The sequence below is a fragment of the Plodia interpunctella genome, chromosome 28, assembly GCF_027563975.2.
Source record: "Plodia interpunctella isolate USDA-ARS_2022_Savannah chromosome 28, ilPloInte3.2, whole genome shotgun sequence".
Lineage (NCBI taxonomy): Eukaryota > Metazoa > Arthropoda > Insecta > Lepidoptera > Pyralidae > Plodia > Plodia interpunctella.
Window position 1 is genome coordinate 1,624,730 of NC_071321.1, and position 20,442 is coordinate 1,645,171.

Genomic DNA, 20,442 nt, shown 5'->3' on the forward strand with positions numbered 1-20,442 from the left:
GCAAAAAGAAGGGTGTTATAAGTTAACGTGTCTGTCTGTGTATCTATCTGTGGCATCGTAGCTCCCAAACGGATGAACCGATTTTCGTTTAGTTTTTTATGCGTCATAGATAATTTTATGCCGAGTGTACTTGCCATGTTTCATGAAAATCCGTTTAGCCGTTCAAAAGTTGTAACGAAATGAATATTGAAAGTCGGGGGTTTTTTAATTGTCTAACAAATAATTATAATTACATTGCATAAGATTACAATGAGAAAAGTTTTTGTTGAATGTTGCCATATTTTTGTTAGGGATAAGGGTCGTAAGAAACTGATGGGAAAACACGTTTCGAGGATTTGCCAGGAAAAGCCGAATCCATTGAAAGCAACAAACCGTTTTAAATTATGATTTTGATTTAAATGAAAATAAGCAAATTCACTTTCAATAAAATCTCTTTATTTACATAATATAGCATTTGGTAGCCTTTGTACCGATATAAAATGAGCGATTTATCGAAAACATACCTAATTCTATTCTACATTAGTGCAATTATATTAATTGTTATCAAATTCAATTCGTTTTTATACGCAAATGAAAGTTTATTGGAAAATTATATACTTTTTATGTACTATTTAGTAAATTTAAAAGAAATTTACGAATGGCAAGAATGTACTACATATAACAATTTTAAATACGTTTGACAAGAAATTTTACAATTATAAAATTGCTAGCGTCGCTCCCGTGGGAATTTCGGGATAAAAAGTACCCTACGTGTTATTCCAGGTTCTATTCTACCCGTGTACCAAATTTTATAACAATCCGTCCAGTAGACTTTGCGTGAAAGAGTAACAAACAAACACACATTATTACTAGGAATTAGGATAATATAATCTAATAAATCAACTTTCTTATTGTAATTTAAAAAAACTATGGTTACGTATAAAAAAGAATTAAAAACAGTCTACATACAACTGTATACGACACTAAAAAATATTTCTGTCTTATAAAAAACAATAAGAGAATTGCACAAAACTACGCACCTATTAATTTATCAAAATAATTTAATTTAAAAAAATGTTTTATCAAGTACATTAACTAAGCTATCACACAAGACTCTTTGATACTTAATTCGAGTGATTCGTCAATTACTTTATGAAATAGATTAGATATTTTGAAACACGGCGTTCAGAAAACCCAGGACATCATCACAAAGCAACGACTAGCTAGCGTAGCCACATGAGACAAAACATTTCCATACAACATCGCGACTCTTTCCTGCTAATCTCATCACATGATGAGGAAGAAAAGATGTTAGCGCTCTGTCTCGTTTCCTCTCATATATTTCTTATAAGCACATCTGTATCTTGTATGGGCGAAATGGAAGACATGACTGGGTTTATAGCGCTCTCTGTCTGTGGCGTAGACTTAATTTAATTTGGTTAATATTGTCTAAATCGTTTTGGTCTATGTGACGAAACATATATAACATGGAATTAGTAGGTACTCCGCGAAGTGCTTACTAAATCCACCATCTAGTTTTTTAGTCTACGCTGTAGATCAAAGATTTGCCAAACTGTCAGTTGTCCCTTGTCACATTTGAATGACATTTTTGTACTAGTTGACAGTTGTCCTGACATACCACTAGCGCTTTCTGTTGAGAGAAATTATCATCTCATTACATGAATACATAATGTATTGATTGCTATGTAAAATCATTATCACTATGTACGTATATTTTTGCAGTAAATATAGTTGATTTGCATTGTGTTGAAATGTTTATTGAATACAGGGATTTTTATTTATATTTAAGTAGATAAATTCGTTTTTAAAATATCGGAAGCATAACCCGAGAAAGTAAAAAAAAAAACACTGAAAAACAACAGGCTTAATTTCTAAAAAAAAACTAAATTAATTTTACCCTGTTCCTATAAAATGGCAAATACGATCGACGATTTAAAAACTATACCTACTAATATTGGTAAATTGGCATAGGCAATTCATAAAACTTATCATAATTTTTTTGCCGAACAATTTATAAATTCTCATTATAAGTAATCTTATTTCTAAACTATTCACAACACATTTAGACAATTTGAGCAACCTATAATCAGTCATAATTTAAAATAATTTAATATTCTCATACATTTGTTCTCATTTGATAAAAAAAAATCGATTTGACATTATACAATATTTTTTTGTTTAATTTATTTATAGTTACTAATTTGACTGCACCAGTTAGCTCACTTCCTTCTTTTTCCAACCAAATGTTCGCTGGAAGAAATTGCATTTGTGATAATTGCTCTCATTTGTGTTTGAATACCAAGTTATAACTTAAGATTTCTTTGTAAATGGTGCAATATCTATCAATTTTATCTTTCTAGGCTTTGACATTTCACGATGTGATGGTTATAATACTTTAACAACCAAAAACTGATACCTACATTATAAAAGCTACTGACAAAACTGTGTGCAGGTCATAAGAGAAAAAGGAACTTCAAGAAGGCATTGAAAATGAGGAACAGAAACAAATCGTACATTCCTAACCTAAAAACGATGTTCAACTCGATTCGTAAATCGATTCTATCACATTTCCATCACAAGTCTAAACTCATGATCGTAATTTACAACACATCAGTCAATAGCAAGAAATATCAATCCGATATATGCAATATCATTTCTTCATCCACTGTTGAGTCTAATCTCTTCAATTGGTTACACATTTTACTATCAAAATGTTTCTGTTCGTCTTCAAACCCACTGCCATCATCAATAACTTCTAAATACTTGCAATCGTCATCGCTGTCTGTCTGTCTAACTGTTTTATATCCATAATCCCTTTCATCATCTCCCGAATCGCTTTTATAAGCATCATTGGTTTCCTCGTTTTTGACAGAATTCCTTCTATCACTGAAAATATTTTTCACATGAATGATTTCGTCGCGCACCAAATCTTTGACAGTGCCAACGGAATCGTATACTTTATCGCCTAATTTGTGACTCAGTTCTTTGATTCTATCGCTGTGAGTTTTGAGTAAAGATGGACGTCTTTCTTGATCGAATTGTGGGTCAGAATCTGATTCTGTATCGTTAAGAGGTATCTCACAAGGTGCATAAATATTGTCTCTATTCTTCTTCTCTTTTTCGATCCACATGTCATTGCCAATGACGATGTTTCGTTGCTTCTTCTTGTTGGCAACAGTTTTAAACATGACTTTGAATGTGAGGATATAGACTGAAGAGAGGATAAGGCAAGCAGCGGATATAAAGAGGATGTACATGGCCCCCTGTTCTACGATCGGGAGGACGTTGAGATAGAGGTTGAATCTGTGCTCCAAAGATGGCGTTAGGGAGTACATTCTCTGTAAACAAAACGGGGAATACATTTAAAATGCTGTATAAAAAAATCAGGACTGTTATGTTATCGTATCGGTAATATTTCTCGCCTTGTCCTATTTTATTTAATGTGGCCTTTTCATGTCAGTATTCGCTATTTAAGTAGTTACTTAAATTTTGTGATGTCGTTACATCTTAGGCTGGTACTGTTTAGGTTATTGTCGATGTCGGATATTTTAAAACATAGATCCGTGTTTTGAAGAAGTAGATCTATGACCATCAAAAAATTTTTTAAAAAAAACCATGGAATATTTAATCTAAAATGCTATTTTTAGAATGTTTTGTTCGTCTGTTTATTATACACGACTGGCTAATTATTAAAAATATAGATATATGAGCCACAGAATAAAATTTTCGAATTATCGTTCGGTGAAAACAAGAAAGTGATTAAAAACCAAATGAAAGAAGTAAAAATTGCAAAGTTTACGTACAATATCGAACCAAAGCAATGGCAGGTACATGTTGGAGAATTTATCAGCGTTTTTGATCTTGGACACGTCGCCTATCGCCATATTGATCTGCATCTTGGAGCTCACGTCCAGAGGCAGTCCCGACGTGGGTTCGATCCAGAATCTGAAAAAGATAAATCGATGAACAAATTGTCCAACTAATTATGTCTTTAGTTATACAGGGTTACTGGTATCCAACGCATAACCTTCCAAAGGCGCATAAGGTACATAGATACTAACATCTTTTGTTCTACGACTTTTGTCTAAACGTAATAAATACAAATTCCCTTTTTTTAGTTTTAATGTCGTTTCTACAAAAGGTATATATATATAATAACTCTACGTTCGATTCCGCTACATAACGCTAAACTGTACTTTCTCGTGTTGCTTGACATAGAGATGAGATTAGATGTGTAGAATCGCAAATTAGATTGTATTTTTTTATACGAAAAAAAAACTACGAATCACGAAAAGTCGTAGAACAAAAGTTGCTTGTTTCAATGTACCCAAGTAGTCTTTAGGAGGTTTTGCGTTTGATAACAGTAACCCTGTCTACATTGGCAATATTTTGTCTACATGCTCGGTCCGTGATTATGAACAACTTTTAGTATGTGGGTAACTTCGAAATCGCGAGAAAAAAATCTGCTGTTCTATACAAAATTAAATACGTAACTTGTGGAAAATGTATGGATCAGCTGAATATTTTTTCGCGATTTCGAGGTTATTTCTATACAAAAAGTTGTTCATTACCATGGATTGAGCATGTAGATAAAATAATGCCAATTTTTATCAGTCATAGTATAGTATCTATCTAGTTAAATCAATGTTTGGTAGAACCACTTTTTTTAAAGAAGTATACTAACCTAGTTTCGTGTGCTTCTCTGTTCGGCGTGAGACCCTCGACTTTACTGAACAAGATATCGTCTCCCTTGTAGAAGTGGGGGTAGGAGAGGGCGATCGGGAATCCATAGTAGCAGTCTGTGACGTCAATTAGACCAGCTGGGAGGCATTTACCTGGCAATTGTAAAATATAACTTGGGTTATACGAGTATACAATCTAGATTTAGAAGGCCCATATGCGCGTATGGTTATAAAATCTTCACTGCACTTTTTACGTACTTAAAGTAATTACTTATTAAATTGAAAAGTTATTACTAAATCCTTATTAAATATTACAAAATACCGTCCTCTGCAGAGGCCCGATTCTCACGCAATCGAAGTTCATATCAGTTCAATTTTCTCATTTTTTTTTCGAAGGTTTTAAAGCAAACTTAACTTTAAGCAAACTTACAATGGGAAGAATCGATCGATCCATTGAATTAAACACTTTCAATTGTGATTTTTCATAAGTCAAGAAACCGTGTAAAATCTTCCAAAAAATTGGAGAAAATTGGTGAAATGGACTTCGATTGCATGAGAATCGAGCCCCTGGTCTGTTCTGTCTGTTCGTGACAAACTATAAAAATTACTGCACGGATATTCGTGCGGTTTTCAGCAATAGTGTGTGGTTCTTGTACAAGGTTTATGTGTTTAATTTTCTAGCTTTTGCCCGTGGATTTTCCACGGGAAGAGTTATTTTCTAAGGATTATAAGTATCATATGTCCTTCTCGGTACTTTGAACTACATGTATGCAAAATTTCAAGAAGATTAGTTGTGCAGATAAAGCGTGAAGAGGTAACAACTTACTTTCGCATCTATGCGCTACCCAAGCGAAGCCGGGACCGGGCCGTTAATAATGTACAGGGTATCTGGTATCTAACGCATAACCTTCCAAAGGCGCATAAGGTAGGTACACAGAGATTAACACCTTTTGTTCTACGACTTTTGTCTAAACGTAATAAATACAAAAATAGTCCTTTTTTTAGTTTTAATGTAGTATAAAACGTTAATTCTATGTTAGATTTCGCTACATAACGCTACTGTACTGTCTCGCGTTGCTTGGCTATTACATAGAGTTAAGATGTGTAGAATCGCAAATTAGATTATATTTTTTTATATGATAAAAAAACTACGAATCACGAAATGTCGTAGAATAAAAGTTGTTTGTTTTGATGTAGCCAAGTAGTCTTTAGGAGGTTTTTTGATACCAAAAACCCTGTATAAGGTAAAATAACAGAGTAGGGAATACCTTTCCTGCAGAAGCACTTGTTCTCCTCGATATATTTTCCGTTGTCCAGCATATTTTCAGGGAAGGTGTACATATAAGCATTGAGTCCGCTCTTCACGCCTTCTTGCACAGGGATCTGTAAAGAGGGACCTGTCATCAAAACAAGTTTGTATGGATTATATAAGGAGCTACATAGACAGTATTGCTACTATTATATTATTGTCAATTCATTTATTTATCGGTAAAAATAATTAAGAAACTATCAAACTATATGATGGAAAATAAACAATGTTATTAGTAAATTATGTATGCCATATTACTAGCAATAGGCTTCGATGCTATGGTCACGTTATGAGAAGGGAGGAAAATAATATTGTAAGAAAGGATTTGATATTGAATGGGAAAAGAAGTAGGGGCAGGCCGAAGAAGAGGTGGATTGAGTGCGTCAGGCAGGATATGGCTAGAAAGGAAGTAACTGAACATCAGACAGGGAGAAGTGGAGGAGACTGACATGCCTGTACCGACCCCACATAAAGTGGGATAAGGGAAAATGGAAAACTATAATAGTTTATTTATCTCTCTAGGCAGCTGATAGGCAACAATCACAAGGTAAAATCACAAGCGACTCATGCAAATTTTAAGTTTACTTTTTACGCCTACCCTTCGCTACCGCTTAGGTTCGTGGCGTCACAGCCCTGAACGAAACCGGGAGTATGCGAAGATGAAAGAGAGATAGACAGAGAAAGAGAGAAACATAGTGACTTACCAAAGGAGCAGCGCGGCACATGCTTTTCCTATAAAACAGTATTGTTTCGTTCCTGGTTACTCCTCCCTTGAACTTAGTGCCGTCGGAGGCGTTCCTCACGTTGGAGCAGTGTTTGCCCTCCCAGTGGGGGAGGTCGCTGGAGCCCTTGTAGGTGTCGATAAGCCCCGAGTACTCGAGCTGAGTCTCGCCTGTGTAGATCGTCTCGTAGTCGCCATTGAAGTCATACATCTGGTGATTAAATATTTATTCAATAAATTTTATTGTTTGAAGTGAAATCATATTTAACGCGGGTTGCAACTATAACATGTATTGTATTTTGTTTGAACTTCAGCGGCGCGCCGGTTAAAGTCAACGTCAAATTTGATTGTATCATTCATTTGGTGTAGATTGTATCAGTCAATTGTGACTTTAACCTGTGCAGAAAAATGCCAATTTGGCTAAACGTCGCGCAAATCAAAGTCGTCAAAGTTGACTGGTGCAAGTCACACTAAACATATGGTGAATTTAATGATAAAGACATTCTCTCAGCTAACCATGAGGATGAAACGTATAAATAATTCATTGTCATGGAAATAAGGGTTCGCACGATTTTCACCGTCCATAATTTATCGGACCAATATTTTATTTTGTAATTTAGATTATTTGTCATGGATAAACTCAAAATAATACATCAATTAAGTATTTCGGCATTTGCTTAGTGCGCACCGTCAACTTTTACTTTAAACGTGCGCAGAAAAACGGAAAATACACCATTTTGTCTAAACGACATTGGCGCCGATTACAGTCAACGTCACATTTGAACGTGCAACACTACCGACTATCACCTAATTTAATATGGTTACACTGCGAACAACTATTTCATAAAACTCCATTACATAAGAGTAATATTTTACGGCCGCGATGCGCAGTAGCGTGTACTCGTGTACCTACTCTAACTAATTATATTAGCAGTCATCGTTATTCTAGGTCTTTTGCCTCATAGTTTAGCTACAGATGTATTTCAACCAAGACGTTGCGTTACAAAATTACTAAATACATGCTGCGCCCGCCCTCTTCTGTCATCCTCTGTCACTACCCAAAGGTTGGCTGGAAGAGATTGCTTAGCAATAAGCCCGCCATTGGCCCATGTGTAAATGTTCTGTTGTGTTAGTTTTTATGGGCAATTAAAATATTTTGTATTGTGTTTCTGTTGAGGTAAAATCTTGCAACTAAGCCAAAAGCCCTTTTAATCAATATATTTCTTTTTGTCAATACTGATGACGTTGCGCTTAATCTATCAATGGGTATAACCTATCAATGGGTATAACCTATCAATGGGTTAATGCACGAAGATGTATTTTTATTCTTGCAAAATGACTATCATTAATCATTACCTGGATCTAATAATTGATAATAAAAACTTGTGCCCAAAATTAAGCATTTGTAAGCAATCTAGTTTTTGGAAAATAATGAGATTGAAACATTTCCGGAATCTCCGCTCGATTACAGAATTTTTTTCATCTTATTATCAATTGAACCCGCGCCTCTGTCTCTCCGGGCGTTGCTGTTCTTGACCACTGAGCTATTGAGACCATGCCAGTTCGTTCACACCTACGTAAAGTCATTAGAGAGTATTAGGTACTCTTAATTAATCAACATACCCCACTGTTACAAGCAATAAATTATGTTTTTTTTTTAAATACTCATCAAGCATCCATTTAAATGAATTTGTTATACATGACACATATGCTTTTTAATTTATTATTGAAAATAATTATGAGACGAAAAGTTCTGGGATCGATCGGGAATAATTTAAATGCAAACCGACTTAGATATAAGTAAAATCGAAGTGTAGTGAGTAGTTAGTATGAAAGGTTATATATTTTGGTATTGTCGCAAAGTATTCTGTGTCTATGATGCTTTGTCTATGCTTAGGGCATAGTTATTGCTTCAGAGCTTAGACAGTAATGTTGACTTGACCTAAAACGATGTTCAAACATAATATGTTAGCTTTGATGTAATTATTGTTAATTATTTCTCGTCCTCCTAATTTTTAATATGTAAAAGACCTATATTTGTTAATTGACGTCCTTGGAGAAAAGGCTGCGGTGAAGTTTGTTGCGCCGCTTCTTCTTCACCTGCGCTTTGGAAGCCGGCAGTAGACTTAGTTTAAGTAATTTTTGACGTCAATAAGTGATGCATATCATCCTAAATTGAATAAAGAATTTTGAATTTGAATTTGAATTTGAATTTGAATTTGATAATAAACAGTGAGCTAATGTAGATACTAGCTGTTATCCTTCCTACTATAATATTATAAATGCGAAAGTTTGTGAGGATGTATGTATGTTTGTCACTTTGTCACACAAAATCTACCGATTCCATTGTTATCAAATTTGGTACACGGGTAGAATATAACCTGAAATAGTACATAGGGTACTTTTTATCCCGAAATTCCCACGAGAGAGAAGCCCGGGGGCGCAGCTAGTTATATATATATAAATTAGGTGGATAGTTGGATTTTACGATATACCCGAAAGGCCCAAACCCAAGGGCCATCTGACGACGACTTCGGTGGCGCAGTGGTAAAGTTCTAGCGTTTGAACCGAGAGGTCCCGGGTTCGATCCCCGGTCGGGTCATGATGGAAAATGATCTTTTTCTGATTGGCCCGGGTCTTGGATATTTATCTGTATATGTATTTGTTATAAAATATAATATCGTTGAGTTAGTATCCCATAACACAAGTCTCGAGCTTACTTTGGGGCTAGCACAATCTGTGTGATTTGTCCTAATATATTTATTTATTTATTTACTTGTGGTTCAATAAATGAATTGAAGAGATTCAGAGACAACTTTCCAATGGTGAAAGAATTTTTGAAATCGGTTCGGTAGTTTCGTAGATTACTCACAAACGCTTACACCTTTATAATAATAGTACAGATCAACGGGAGTTAGCACACACGTATTTAATGAATGTTCCTGACATTTCAACGATTTTTCCTATCCTGATATCTAACTGGTCGTCCATCATCTGAGATACAGATTTTATCTAGTTCTTCGGAGATGGACTTCCGTTCGTCCGTTGGTGACGGGACGTCGCGTAATTTTAGAACTAAATGATAAATGTTACCATTTAATAAGTAGTTGTTCTTTTGTATGTTGTTGGCAATTAAAGATATCTATATTTGATTTGATTTTGCAGTCTCTATGAAAAGCTATTTTACACGTACTTACCCTATCAATAAGTCCGAGCTTATCGAAGTAGATCCAACCTGGCATGAAGGTGTTCCCCAAGGTCATCAGCTCGGATTTGTACCCCATCATAAACTCCTTAGCCGTCATCATAGCCAAGGGCTGGCTTCTCGTAATTGTGATGAGGTTGTTTAAGCCGAACTGGGTCATGAACCCTTGGCGAGCGACTACGTTTGCTATGCTCTGTAAAGACAAGTTTATTTGTTAGACAAATCACCAAAAAAACCCGACTTTCAATGTTCATTTCGCTACAATTTTTGGACCGCTGAACCGATTTTGATCTAAAATATCTAAGAACGTAACGGTAAAAGTTAACTATCATTTGATCAAATATGCCTAAAAATTAACTATCAAATCAAAAAAATCTAATCCAAATCGGTTCACCCGTGGATGAGTTACGGGGCCACGTACGCAGCGCTCTTTTTGCGTCGAGAGTTAAAAGCTATAAATGGATTCCATGTAATTTTTTACAACATGCTCTGTGTTACAGGCTGATTTTTAGGGTTCCGTGAAAATCACAAACTTTTGGGGGTTGACTGACCACTGGCGGCGCCCGGTTGTAAAGTGAAACCAGAAACTTCAAAATTTTAAGATTATTTTAGTCTGTTTAACTCGGTTGAGTTTAATTATGATATATTCGCGAATTTTGCAATTAGCTTATGCACAGAATACTTGTAGGTTAATTAGTTATAATAGTAACTCGATAATCAACTTTATGACTCATTTAAAAGGTTATTATGTGTGGAATTTTGAATAATTAAGTGAGGTAAATTTAGAATCATACAATGTTGAATGTTATGGTGGTGTAAAAAGATAATTTCTCACTCATCTATATGTATGACTGACTGACAGACAACGTACAGCGAAAACTACAGAATTAGACAGAAAAAAAGAGGTTCGTTGGGTACGCTCGGGCGCACGGCGCGTAACGTTAAGTGTAGGTGAGCACTAAGACAGGATATGAAAGGGGTGAAAAACGTATGTAAGTTCTACATCGATGAAGACAACGAACACGAGTAAGTGACTTGAAAATTTGTATTTTGTTTGTTTACAACAAATTAATGAATACTTGTTTCAGATTTTTCTGAAAATTTATCCTCAAAAGTAGGGGGGGGGGGGTGAATGCTGAAAAGATTGTATGGAATATAATACAAATTTCAAAATAAAAATCTGAAAATTGCTAGATTATGAAATTCATGCGGGTAAACCGTGGGCAAAAGCTAGTAGCTACATATAATTTTCTACATGAGTTTGTATACCAATTTGACTCATGTATAGTTTTCATAGGCGGTGGTGAAAACTAGCCTAACTACTTTGTATTTATAACCGACCAACTGTCTGGCAAAATCCCTGGCAAAGACATCCTGGCCGCCCTCGACGAATGTGGTTTGATGTCGTAAAGGCTTGGACCGGACTTAGATACGACCAACTTGAAAATAGCGGCCCAAAGCCGCGAGGGCTTCCGTATGCTGATCTCCAAACCTCAATTCGAAGACGGCACCCCATGATTGAACTGTCTGATAGGCAAAAGATTGTAATTTATCCCTTTGTAGTTTCATACGAATTCGATTGGTGGAAACACTAGGCACAACCCACTTTGACAATGCTTATTGCCTTTCTTAACACGAGTAGATACAGAAAGGTAATATTCTAATATTGTTATTCATAAAAAAAGTTTAAATATGCTTTAAGCCAGTAATACATTTATAAGTCTGTGCTTTAAGCTAAGGACGTTTTGTCTCTTTTTGTCAATAGGAAAAGTGCGATAATGACAAAACATATTGCAGCTCAAAGTAATGTTTTGAATAACATGGCGGGAATCACACGCTAGCTTGAAGCGATAAAACTATAAAGTACTTTGCCACACTTCTCTCTCTTATCTTCTTTGGCTATGATTTTACAACCGCCGGCCCACCTGACGTCAACCCCCTTTGGGAATGCTATCGTTGCCTATCAGCTGTTATGGCTTTGTGTCCCTTAGTCGCCTCGTATGACATCCACGGGAGGATACTGAATGGTCCTCTTTTAGGGCGGAACCACACGCCGATAAATCTACGCACTTTTCTGTGTCGAAATGTCGAAGATATTCGATTCTTCATTACTATATTATTTCGTAAAGCAAAGTACAATTTTAACACATGATTATGATTGTGTCGAAATGCATTTTAATGCATACGCTGTGACGGCCGTGTCCAGTCTCTTTTGCGAGTGTAGAATATTTTAATATAAGGTCATGTTTTAAGCTTGATATTTGGTCGGGATCAAGCAATAATTAAATTTTCCACAATTCAATCGCCCAGAGATTCTTTCTTTATAGTCGTATTCCTTATGACTGAGGGTCGTGGTCATTACATGTAATGAAACAGATGTAACAACTTTCTTGGCATTTCACACACAAGATAATAATCAACCAGTGTGCAGGTTTCCTCACGATGTTTTCCTTCACCGGAAGCAAGTGGTGGTCGATGAAAACTATACATGGTGGAGTCAGATTGGTATACAAACTCATGTGGCACGAGTAGGATTCGAACCTGAGACCTTTCGATCCACAGGCTTAACCATATACCACCACCGCTTCACCGCCATTACACCGCACCGCTGAGCACATTAGGTACATCGACGGAATCATCTAATCAAACATCGAGGAATTGCCGGGACTGGCATTTTTGTAAATATTTGATTTGTAAGTTTTTTAGCTTATAAGTTTAATTTAGTTATTTATAATTTATATTTAGGGTGGGTCGCACCGCCATCACATGTTACGCTGCTTAATTTTACACGATTTTTTTGTTTATATGTAATGATATTTTTCCTGTTTTTGCCACTATTTCGTTTTTCTCGTTTTGTTATATGCATGTTTTGTTTTTTTGTTGTCTGTTTCGTGTTGTGGTGTTTTATATTTTGGCAATAAAATATTTGTATATCTCTATTTCTATATATCTTTGAGGTTAACTTCAACGTGCGCAGACAAACGCACAGCACGCCATCTTGTCAAAATGTCAGCGGCGGCGCGCCGGTAATAATCAATGTCAAATTTGATGTTGCAACTCATCCATACCTACATGTCACACATATTTAGATCTTTAAATCTATAAAAAGGATTTTGATACGGGGTTTTTTAATAGACGAAATGAAAAAGGTTTATATGTATATTAGCTTTTGCCCGTAGCTTCGCCCAAGTGAATTTCCCACGGGAAGATAGGTGTTTTTTCCGGGACGAATGTACTATCTCGGTACTTTAAATTACATGTATGCATTCAAGTAGATTGATTGAATAGATAACACGTGAAGAGGTAATAAACTTACTTTCGCATTTATAATATTAGTTGGAATAACATGCATAATTATTGCACCTGTGCGAAGCCGAGGCGTGTCGCTAGTCATGAATAATGAAAAGGCAAGAAAAGTCTAAAAGAAAAAAATACACGAGACAAACAGGAAACCGTGACGCAGTGTATTGCGCTTGCGCGATGTTTTGACGGTCGAGCTAAGTAATTAGTCCAAGAGCTAAAATTCCAATTCCAATAAAGTTTTCGCCAGTGGCTTCTATGTGATTAATATATGTTTTTAGTATCTCATCTCGGTTCGTTGTGTGACGCCATAAAACCTACAATTATCTTGGATAATGTACCTTTCTAATGGTGAAAGAATTTTTGAAATCGGTTCAGTAGTTTCGGAGATTAACCGCCTCAAACATCAAATATACAAAATCACAAACGCTTATAAGCGTTTGTGATTTTGTGAAAAATTATCTCTTTATAATAATAGTAGAGATAATATAGATATTCCGTATAGCGTATTCCGTATCCTTCTCGCTTTATGTAGATAAGTGAATCAACCAACCTTCTTGAAAATTTGCATTCAATTATAGTTTGAAGTACGGAGAAGGACATTGGGTTCCATTCATCCTGGAAACATTTCAGCTTCCGTAGGAAATCACGCGGGCGAAGCCGCGGGCAAAATCTAGTATATATATATAGGTAAATATATTTCAAAAAAATTTTTCATCACATTCTTAGACTATAGATTCCCACTCTTGCGCACAGTTCACTCTAAACGTCTAGAACTTTCCGATTTAGGTGTCGACAGTATTAGGAAACTGTATATTCATTCGCTAAAACCGCGGAAACCGTTTGCGACATATCCAGAAAATGTTGCAAAGAGTAAAAATTCTTGGTTTAAAAGGGCAAATGGTAATTTAACCACTTATTCTAACTTTTTTTATTATGCCCTTTATGGGGGGCAACATGAGTTGAAAAGGCTAAGCGGTGTAAGTACTCGAATACATTTAAAATTATTTTTTTTCTTACGAGTCTTAACATATACTTAAATAGTCTTCACAGTAGGTATTTATTGTTGAATTTTATTGAAAAACAAATCATATATCCCTTTAAACATATACATTCTAAAGTAAAACATTAAACACGGAAGTAATTTCTTAAAAAGTCTATTTTTAATCCTTGACGCAAAAAGAGGAGTGTTATAAGTTTAACGTGTCCGTCTGTGTATCTGTCTGTGTCATCGTAGCTCCCAAACGGATGAACCGATTTTCGTTTAGTTTATCATTAGATAATTTTAGTGTTCTTTCAATAACATAATTTATCAATATAAATTTAATATTGGTCATTGGATAATTTTAGTGTTCTTAGCCGTGTCACATGAAAATCCGTTCAGCCGTTCAAAAGTTGTAGAGAAATGAATATTGAAAGTCTGGGGTATTTTAATTCGTCAAACGCATAAACTTGTAATATGTGTGTACGGGTTTGGTAGATTACATAGAAAAGATTATTGATAAATGATAGAATTATAATTGACAGTTAAGTAGAAAGAAATTGGTAATGGTAACCAATGGGATTTGTTGTGAAAAACAGAAAGCAACAAGGAAAATAGGCCTTAAATAGAAAAGTATTAACTGGTTATCTAACTAATCTTACTAGAGATGATCCAAAAACAATGTCAAAGTCATCAAAAAAAAAAACAAAAAATTGTCAACTAGCCTATTGACAATTTTTGTTTAACGACTATTCGAAGGCCCTTATATTATTAGGAACACATGTGAAAAAGTTACTGAGATAATGACAATGCTTTCAAAGATATGACAAAAAAAATTACACACTTTTTGACTCGTCCAAACGCTCCACACTAAATGACACGAACCAGTGACGTCACAACGTGCTAAAATGTTCGCGGAGAAAGACATGTTTGTTCGACAGCTACATTAAATATTACGTTTATGGTGATGACTTCTTAATAAAAGTTGATACAACATTTTTGTTTTTTTATGATGGTTAAATTTGTTTTTATAATTTCATACTTTTTGAAAATGGACTTCCCAACCAAGTTTAAATCTTCGTATTTAGATCCAGCTGCGTTGTTACAGTCTATGAATTATCGTAATGATCCTAAATATATCTGTTTTAACTAGGTTATACATATTTTTATAATTCCCTGACCTTGTCAGCTATCCTATTAATAAATTAGACATTAAGACATTGCAGCTTGATTATTTTAAAGTCGGATAGTAAAACTAATTATTGGGTTTGTTAAAATTTGAAAAATTGTATTGACAGCGCGGCCGCAGCGGTCGAAACGCTCTGAGATGAGTGAATTTCACGACTGAACACGGCGTGTAGCGTTTCATTGGTGTCGCACTTTTTTTTTAAAATAAAGAATCATTTTTTTTTTCATTAAACATTTATAAAACTAACATTGTACCAGTACTTTACTTATTTATAAAATAGGATAATTAAATTGATTACTGTGTATGGTACAATTTAATAAACACAAATGATAGCCCGCGGCGGCGTCCGAAGCGAAACGCTCGTGAAATTCACCCCCATAAATAATGAAAAATGATAAATTATGATATCACTCACCAACAACGCTATATGAGGTAGATAAAGCACATCATCTTCCTTATTCCCCTCAGACAGTTCTTCCACCCACGTCAGGGGGTGTCGGGGGATGGCCGACAGAGTCCCGTTGGGGTTGAACCCGGTTATATCGTGTTCCAGAGCCTCTCTGAAAAAAATTGTGTTATTGTAAAAAAAAAATAATTTTGACAAAAGCTTTTACTACAGTCAGTGAGATCTTGTTACATTGAAGACGCGTTGAAGAACCGTTAGGGAGCTCCCTAGTTAGGAGCCGATCCAGGATGCACCATCTGGTCATGCTCATAATAATGCATTGTTATGGAAACTGAAGCGACGTGGAAAAAAATATTTGTGTCTTTAAGATATTAGGCAAAATCTAATTTGCATTAAATTATATAGATAGACAGTCGGTCGATCATTGATTTGTGACATTTACAAGATGGCGGCGATATGATTTTATCGACACAGTTACTAGATGGCACTGTCAAGAGTTATGCGTATATCTCAAAAACTACTGAAGCAATTTTGATGTAGTTTTTTGTACCTATAGACGTAAGGTCCGACCTCCTGCAGCTTCAGCTTGCTGTCAGTGCCAGCCAGGTACTCCTCAGCGTTGGTGACGTTGAACAGGAACACGCGGCAGTACAGCTCCACCTCTGGCTTCCTCCACATCTCGAAGATCTCACCACCGTTGGAGAGGACCACTTTCTGTGCAATTTCAAAGTCTAATTTAAGAAATAATAAATAATATGTTCTTTTGTCAAACCGAATACTGTTTAAACGAGAGTTAATTTAAGTTGATCTCTATCCTATTTATATCTATATACATATATTAAAACTGTAAGTGGGCTATGTCTGTACATAAGAGATATTAAGGAAAAATAATTATGGGGGATCTTTATGGGACCAATGGAAGACAAAACAATTTTTTGTTAGTATATATGTTCTGTTATCACGCAAAAACTACTACTAGGATGGAATTTTATGCGGTTTTCACAGCTGTATAGGGCATATTCTAATTTAAAATCTGGTATAGGTTTCATCGCGATACGTTGCTTAGATCACGTGATAATTACAGTAATAAGTGATGAGCGGACGCACGAAATAAACGAAACGAGCGAAGCTGCGAGCAAATGCTAGTCTTAATTTTTTTCTGGTATTAATTCTTACTTGTCTGAAGAGGAAATCATATGGATGTAGGAACAAGATGAAGCATCCAGCTGCCAAAGCGAAGAAACCCAGCATGAGCAGGATAAATAGACCTGGAACAAGAAAAAAATATTTAATTAATATAATTACTACTTCTACTTTCCTAAAAAAATTAAAAATAAAAACAATATACGCTCTAATATTTTAATGTCCTTCATTTTGAAAGTCGGTTAAAAACGTGAAACTAATATAGTTCGTAATGGTGTTCTAAAATCATATATTATGCTGGATGTACAAAAAAGAATTTTAAATTTTGGAATCCTGTGCGACGATTAAAAAAATTGCCAGTTCAAAAAAAGAAGTGACTAAATCTTAATTTTTAAATTTATTTTTACCTGGACACGTGTGAATGAAAAACGAATCTTGAATTTCGAATACTACCACTTTTTTTTTCTCAATTATGTTTAGTGCCAGTGTTTTAGACATAATGGTTTTAAATTTTTTGGTCAATGATGAAATTCTATGCAAGGCGCATGTCTTGTAGACTGCGCATACTACAAAAGTGTACTAATTTGATTGTAGTGCATCGAATGGACATTGACGTAAATTTTTTATTTTTTTATCTGATATATTTCAGTGTAGTATTGAAATCAAGCTTGGTTTCAGTTATGGAATATATTAGGAATATCTTACCAAAAATCAAGACAAAAATAATATTATCAACGACGGACGAATGTAACCAAATAAAATATATTTCCATACAACTGCCCGGCCCAATCCGGCTAATCTCATACAAAGTGGCACATTGGGCCAGTCACATGATGGAAGGGAGAGGGACAAAAGATGTTAGCGCTTTGTCTCGTTTTTCTGATATATTTCTAATACGGATAGAACTCTTTTTTGTATGAGCGAAATGGAAGACATGACAATGTCTATAGTTATCCCTGTCTACGCCCCAATCCTATGCTCCGTTTTGACGTGAAAGAGAGAGAACAAACGCTCTTTCACATTTATAATATTATTATGGAGAAGGATGATTTTGTCACCGTAAAAAAATAAACAAAAGTAGCTGTCCCTAAAAACAAAACAACGAAAAATGTCAATATTATATTTATAAACCATACTTCAGCAATTTTGGGTGCCAAGGTTATGCTTAAGCAATAGTACAAATCTTTATATGAGTCAGGAGGAAGTCCAAAGAATATGTTTATGTATTGATAAATATGTTTTAAATGCGGAAATTGTAAACGACGTCTAACTGAATAATGTATAAAACACAATTTTAACTCTTATAGTTAATATTAATATAAAAAAAAATTCAATTAAATCCTAGATATTGTAACAAATACCAGTTTACGGAGAAAATCTAATTTAAAACTGGAAATCAATTTATGTTAACTTAATTATATATTTTAAATTTGATGAGGTCTGTGACAGACAACGAGACGTCAATCAAACAATATTTGGATTTCGTAAGTAAATAAGAATAAATTAAGTTTAAATTAAAAAAAATATAATTCTTTTATAACTTAAATTATTTTTTCAGTGTGAAAAATTAAAGAATTTTCCAAAAGCCAATTCAATTTAGACTGAGTATAGTTTTACTGAGTGCATGGTTTGGGAAACCTGCCAAATAGGTCAAGGGTTCGGTTGAACTAAGAAAATTGTACAAAAATCGTTGTAAGAAAGTTCCACCCGAAAACACATAGTTACCTAATAAAAGTTAATGCGTTAGTTCACTCATGCGTCAACTCGTGAACGGATGCTGCCAGGGAGAACTGATCAGCTTGAATCTAATATATTTTGTATGGCTCATCGTGTTTTATATCTAATAAGCTTTAACTCGAGGTTTCGACGTGTGTGCACCACGGGAAATATACTTTTCCCGGAACTAATTGTAGCCAATGCTCTTCTCCGTACTCTTAACTATATGTATAAGAAATTTCAAGAAGATTGCTTGAGTAGATAAAGCGTGAAGAGCTAACAAACAAACTTTAGAAAAATAGTGAGGATATTTTTTATTAGCGCTCGATCACAATCATAACATGTTTTTGTATACTTTTTGATCATGTACTTAAAAATAAATATATACAGCTATATATCTAGCTGCGCCGCGGGGCGTCGCTCCAGCGGGAATTTTGGGATAAAAAGTACCCTATGTGTGATTCCAGGTTATTGCAAGTCGAGCAAAAAAAAAGGCACGGCCGTACCACCCTTATCTCGAAGCAATTCAGGCCAATTTCGAACCCCAATAACTTCGTTGTGGATAAAACAGGAAGCGTGCATTTTCAGTAATTTATAAGTATTCTACCCTTGCACCAAATTTAATAACAATTCAACTGGTAGATTTTTCGTGAAAGAGTAATTATCATACCATTCTAATACGCACATAGAAATAAATGTTCCCAAGGGGATTTAACGGACGAATCCGTGGATAAACGTCTAGTTGTGTAGAAAAACACAAGTGTAACAATTGGCCGTATAATAGGTACTTCCATGACACAAATAAGGTAAACATAAGAAAAATCGGTCCAGTAGTTTCCGAGATCATAGGACAAACATACACGTGCAAATACAATAAGAATAACGGCATTATGATTCGAACAATTAAACTAATAGTGATATGAACTTATTTGTACGCAGTTATTAGTTGATTAAACTAGTGTAATGATTTTGTTATATGATATACCTATTTAATTATAGGTGAAGGAAAATCATCGTGAGGAAACCTGCACACTTGTTGATTATTAACTTGTGTGTGAAATGGAGAAGGCAATGGCAAACCACTCCATTAATAATGCCAAGAAAATTGTTACGTGTGTTTCATTCCATGTAATGACCACGACCCTCAGTCATGAGAAATACGACTATGAAGAGAAGAGAAGAGAAGAACATTTAATATTTATACCCTTATAAGATTTTATTTTGATTTTATTTATGACTTAATTTTATTTATTACATTACTAGCGGCCAGTCCCGACTTTGTACTGTAAAACCAAAATAAATTATACAACTAAACCTTCCTCTTGAATCGCCTATCTATTTAAAAAACCCGCATTATAATCCGTTGCGTAGGTTTAAAGATCTAAGCATACATATGGAAAGACAGACAGTGGGAGAACGACTTTGTTATACATACTGTATAACAATTATAATTTATTAATTTCTTACCTACAAATCTCTCTCTCATTTCGGCATGTTACCGGTTGCGTTCAGGGCTGTGGCGCCTCGAAGCCCGGGGTCAGCGTAAAAATAACCATCAAATTTCAAGACTCGCCTGCGATTTTACAACCAGATTTTGCCTGACCCCAATCTTCCTTGGGAATACTATTGGTGCCTATGAGGCTGTCTTGGCTATGTGTCCCTCGCCTCCACGGGAGTAATATGGAGTGATTCTATTCTAGGGCGGAACCGCAAACAGTTTAAAATTCAACTTCTATTCAATCTATTCATATTTCATGTAATCCATTACCTATGTTAGTTTTTTTGCATT

At 35.0% G+C, this 20,442-nt stretch overlaps 1 protein-coding gene across 3 annotated transcripts in view; it reads right to left on the reverse strand.

Moving 5' to 3' along the window:
* Positions 1-413: 413 nt before the first annotated feature.
* Positions 414-20,442, reverse strand: part of LOC128681843 (lysosome membrane protein 2-like) — a 73,929-nt gene continuing 53,900 nt past the window's right edge. For all 3 annotated transcript variants that reach the window (XM_053766070.2, XM_053766071.2, XM_053766069.2), the window contains 9 exons: positions 16,971-17,062; positions 16,345-16,508; positions 15,804-15,948; positions 9,910-10,110; positions 6,696-6,923; positions 5,951-6,065; positions 4,685-4,835; positions 3,804-3,945; positions 414-3,338 (listed from right to left, as the gene is read on the reverse strand). In XM_053766070.2, the coding sequence (XP_053622045.1) occupies positions 2,631-3,338; positions 3,804-3,945; positions 4,685-4,835; positions 5,951-6,065; positions 6,696-6,923; positions 9,910-10,110; positions 15,804-15,948; positions 16,345-16,508; positions 16,971-17,062 (1,946 nt within the window). In that variant the 3' untranslated portion in view covers positions 414-2,630. The remainder of the gene's footprint in view (positions 3,339-3,803; positions 3,946-4,684; positions 4,836-5,950; positions 6,066-6,695; positions 6,924-9,909; positions 10,111-15,803; positions 15,949-16,344; positions 16,509-16,970; positions 17,063-20,442) is intronic.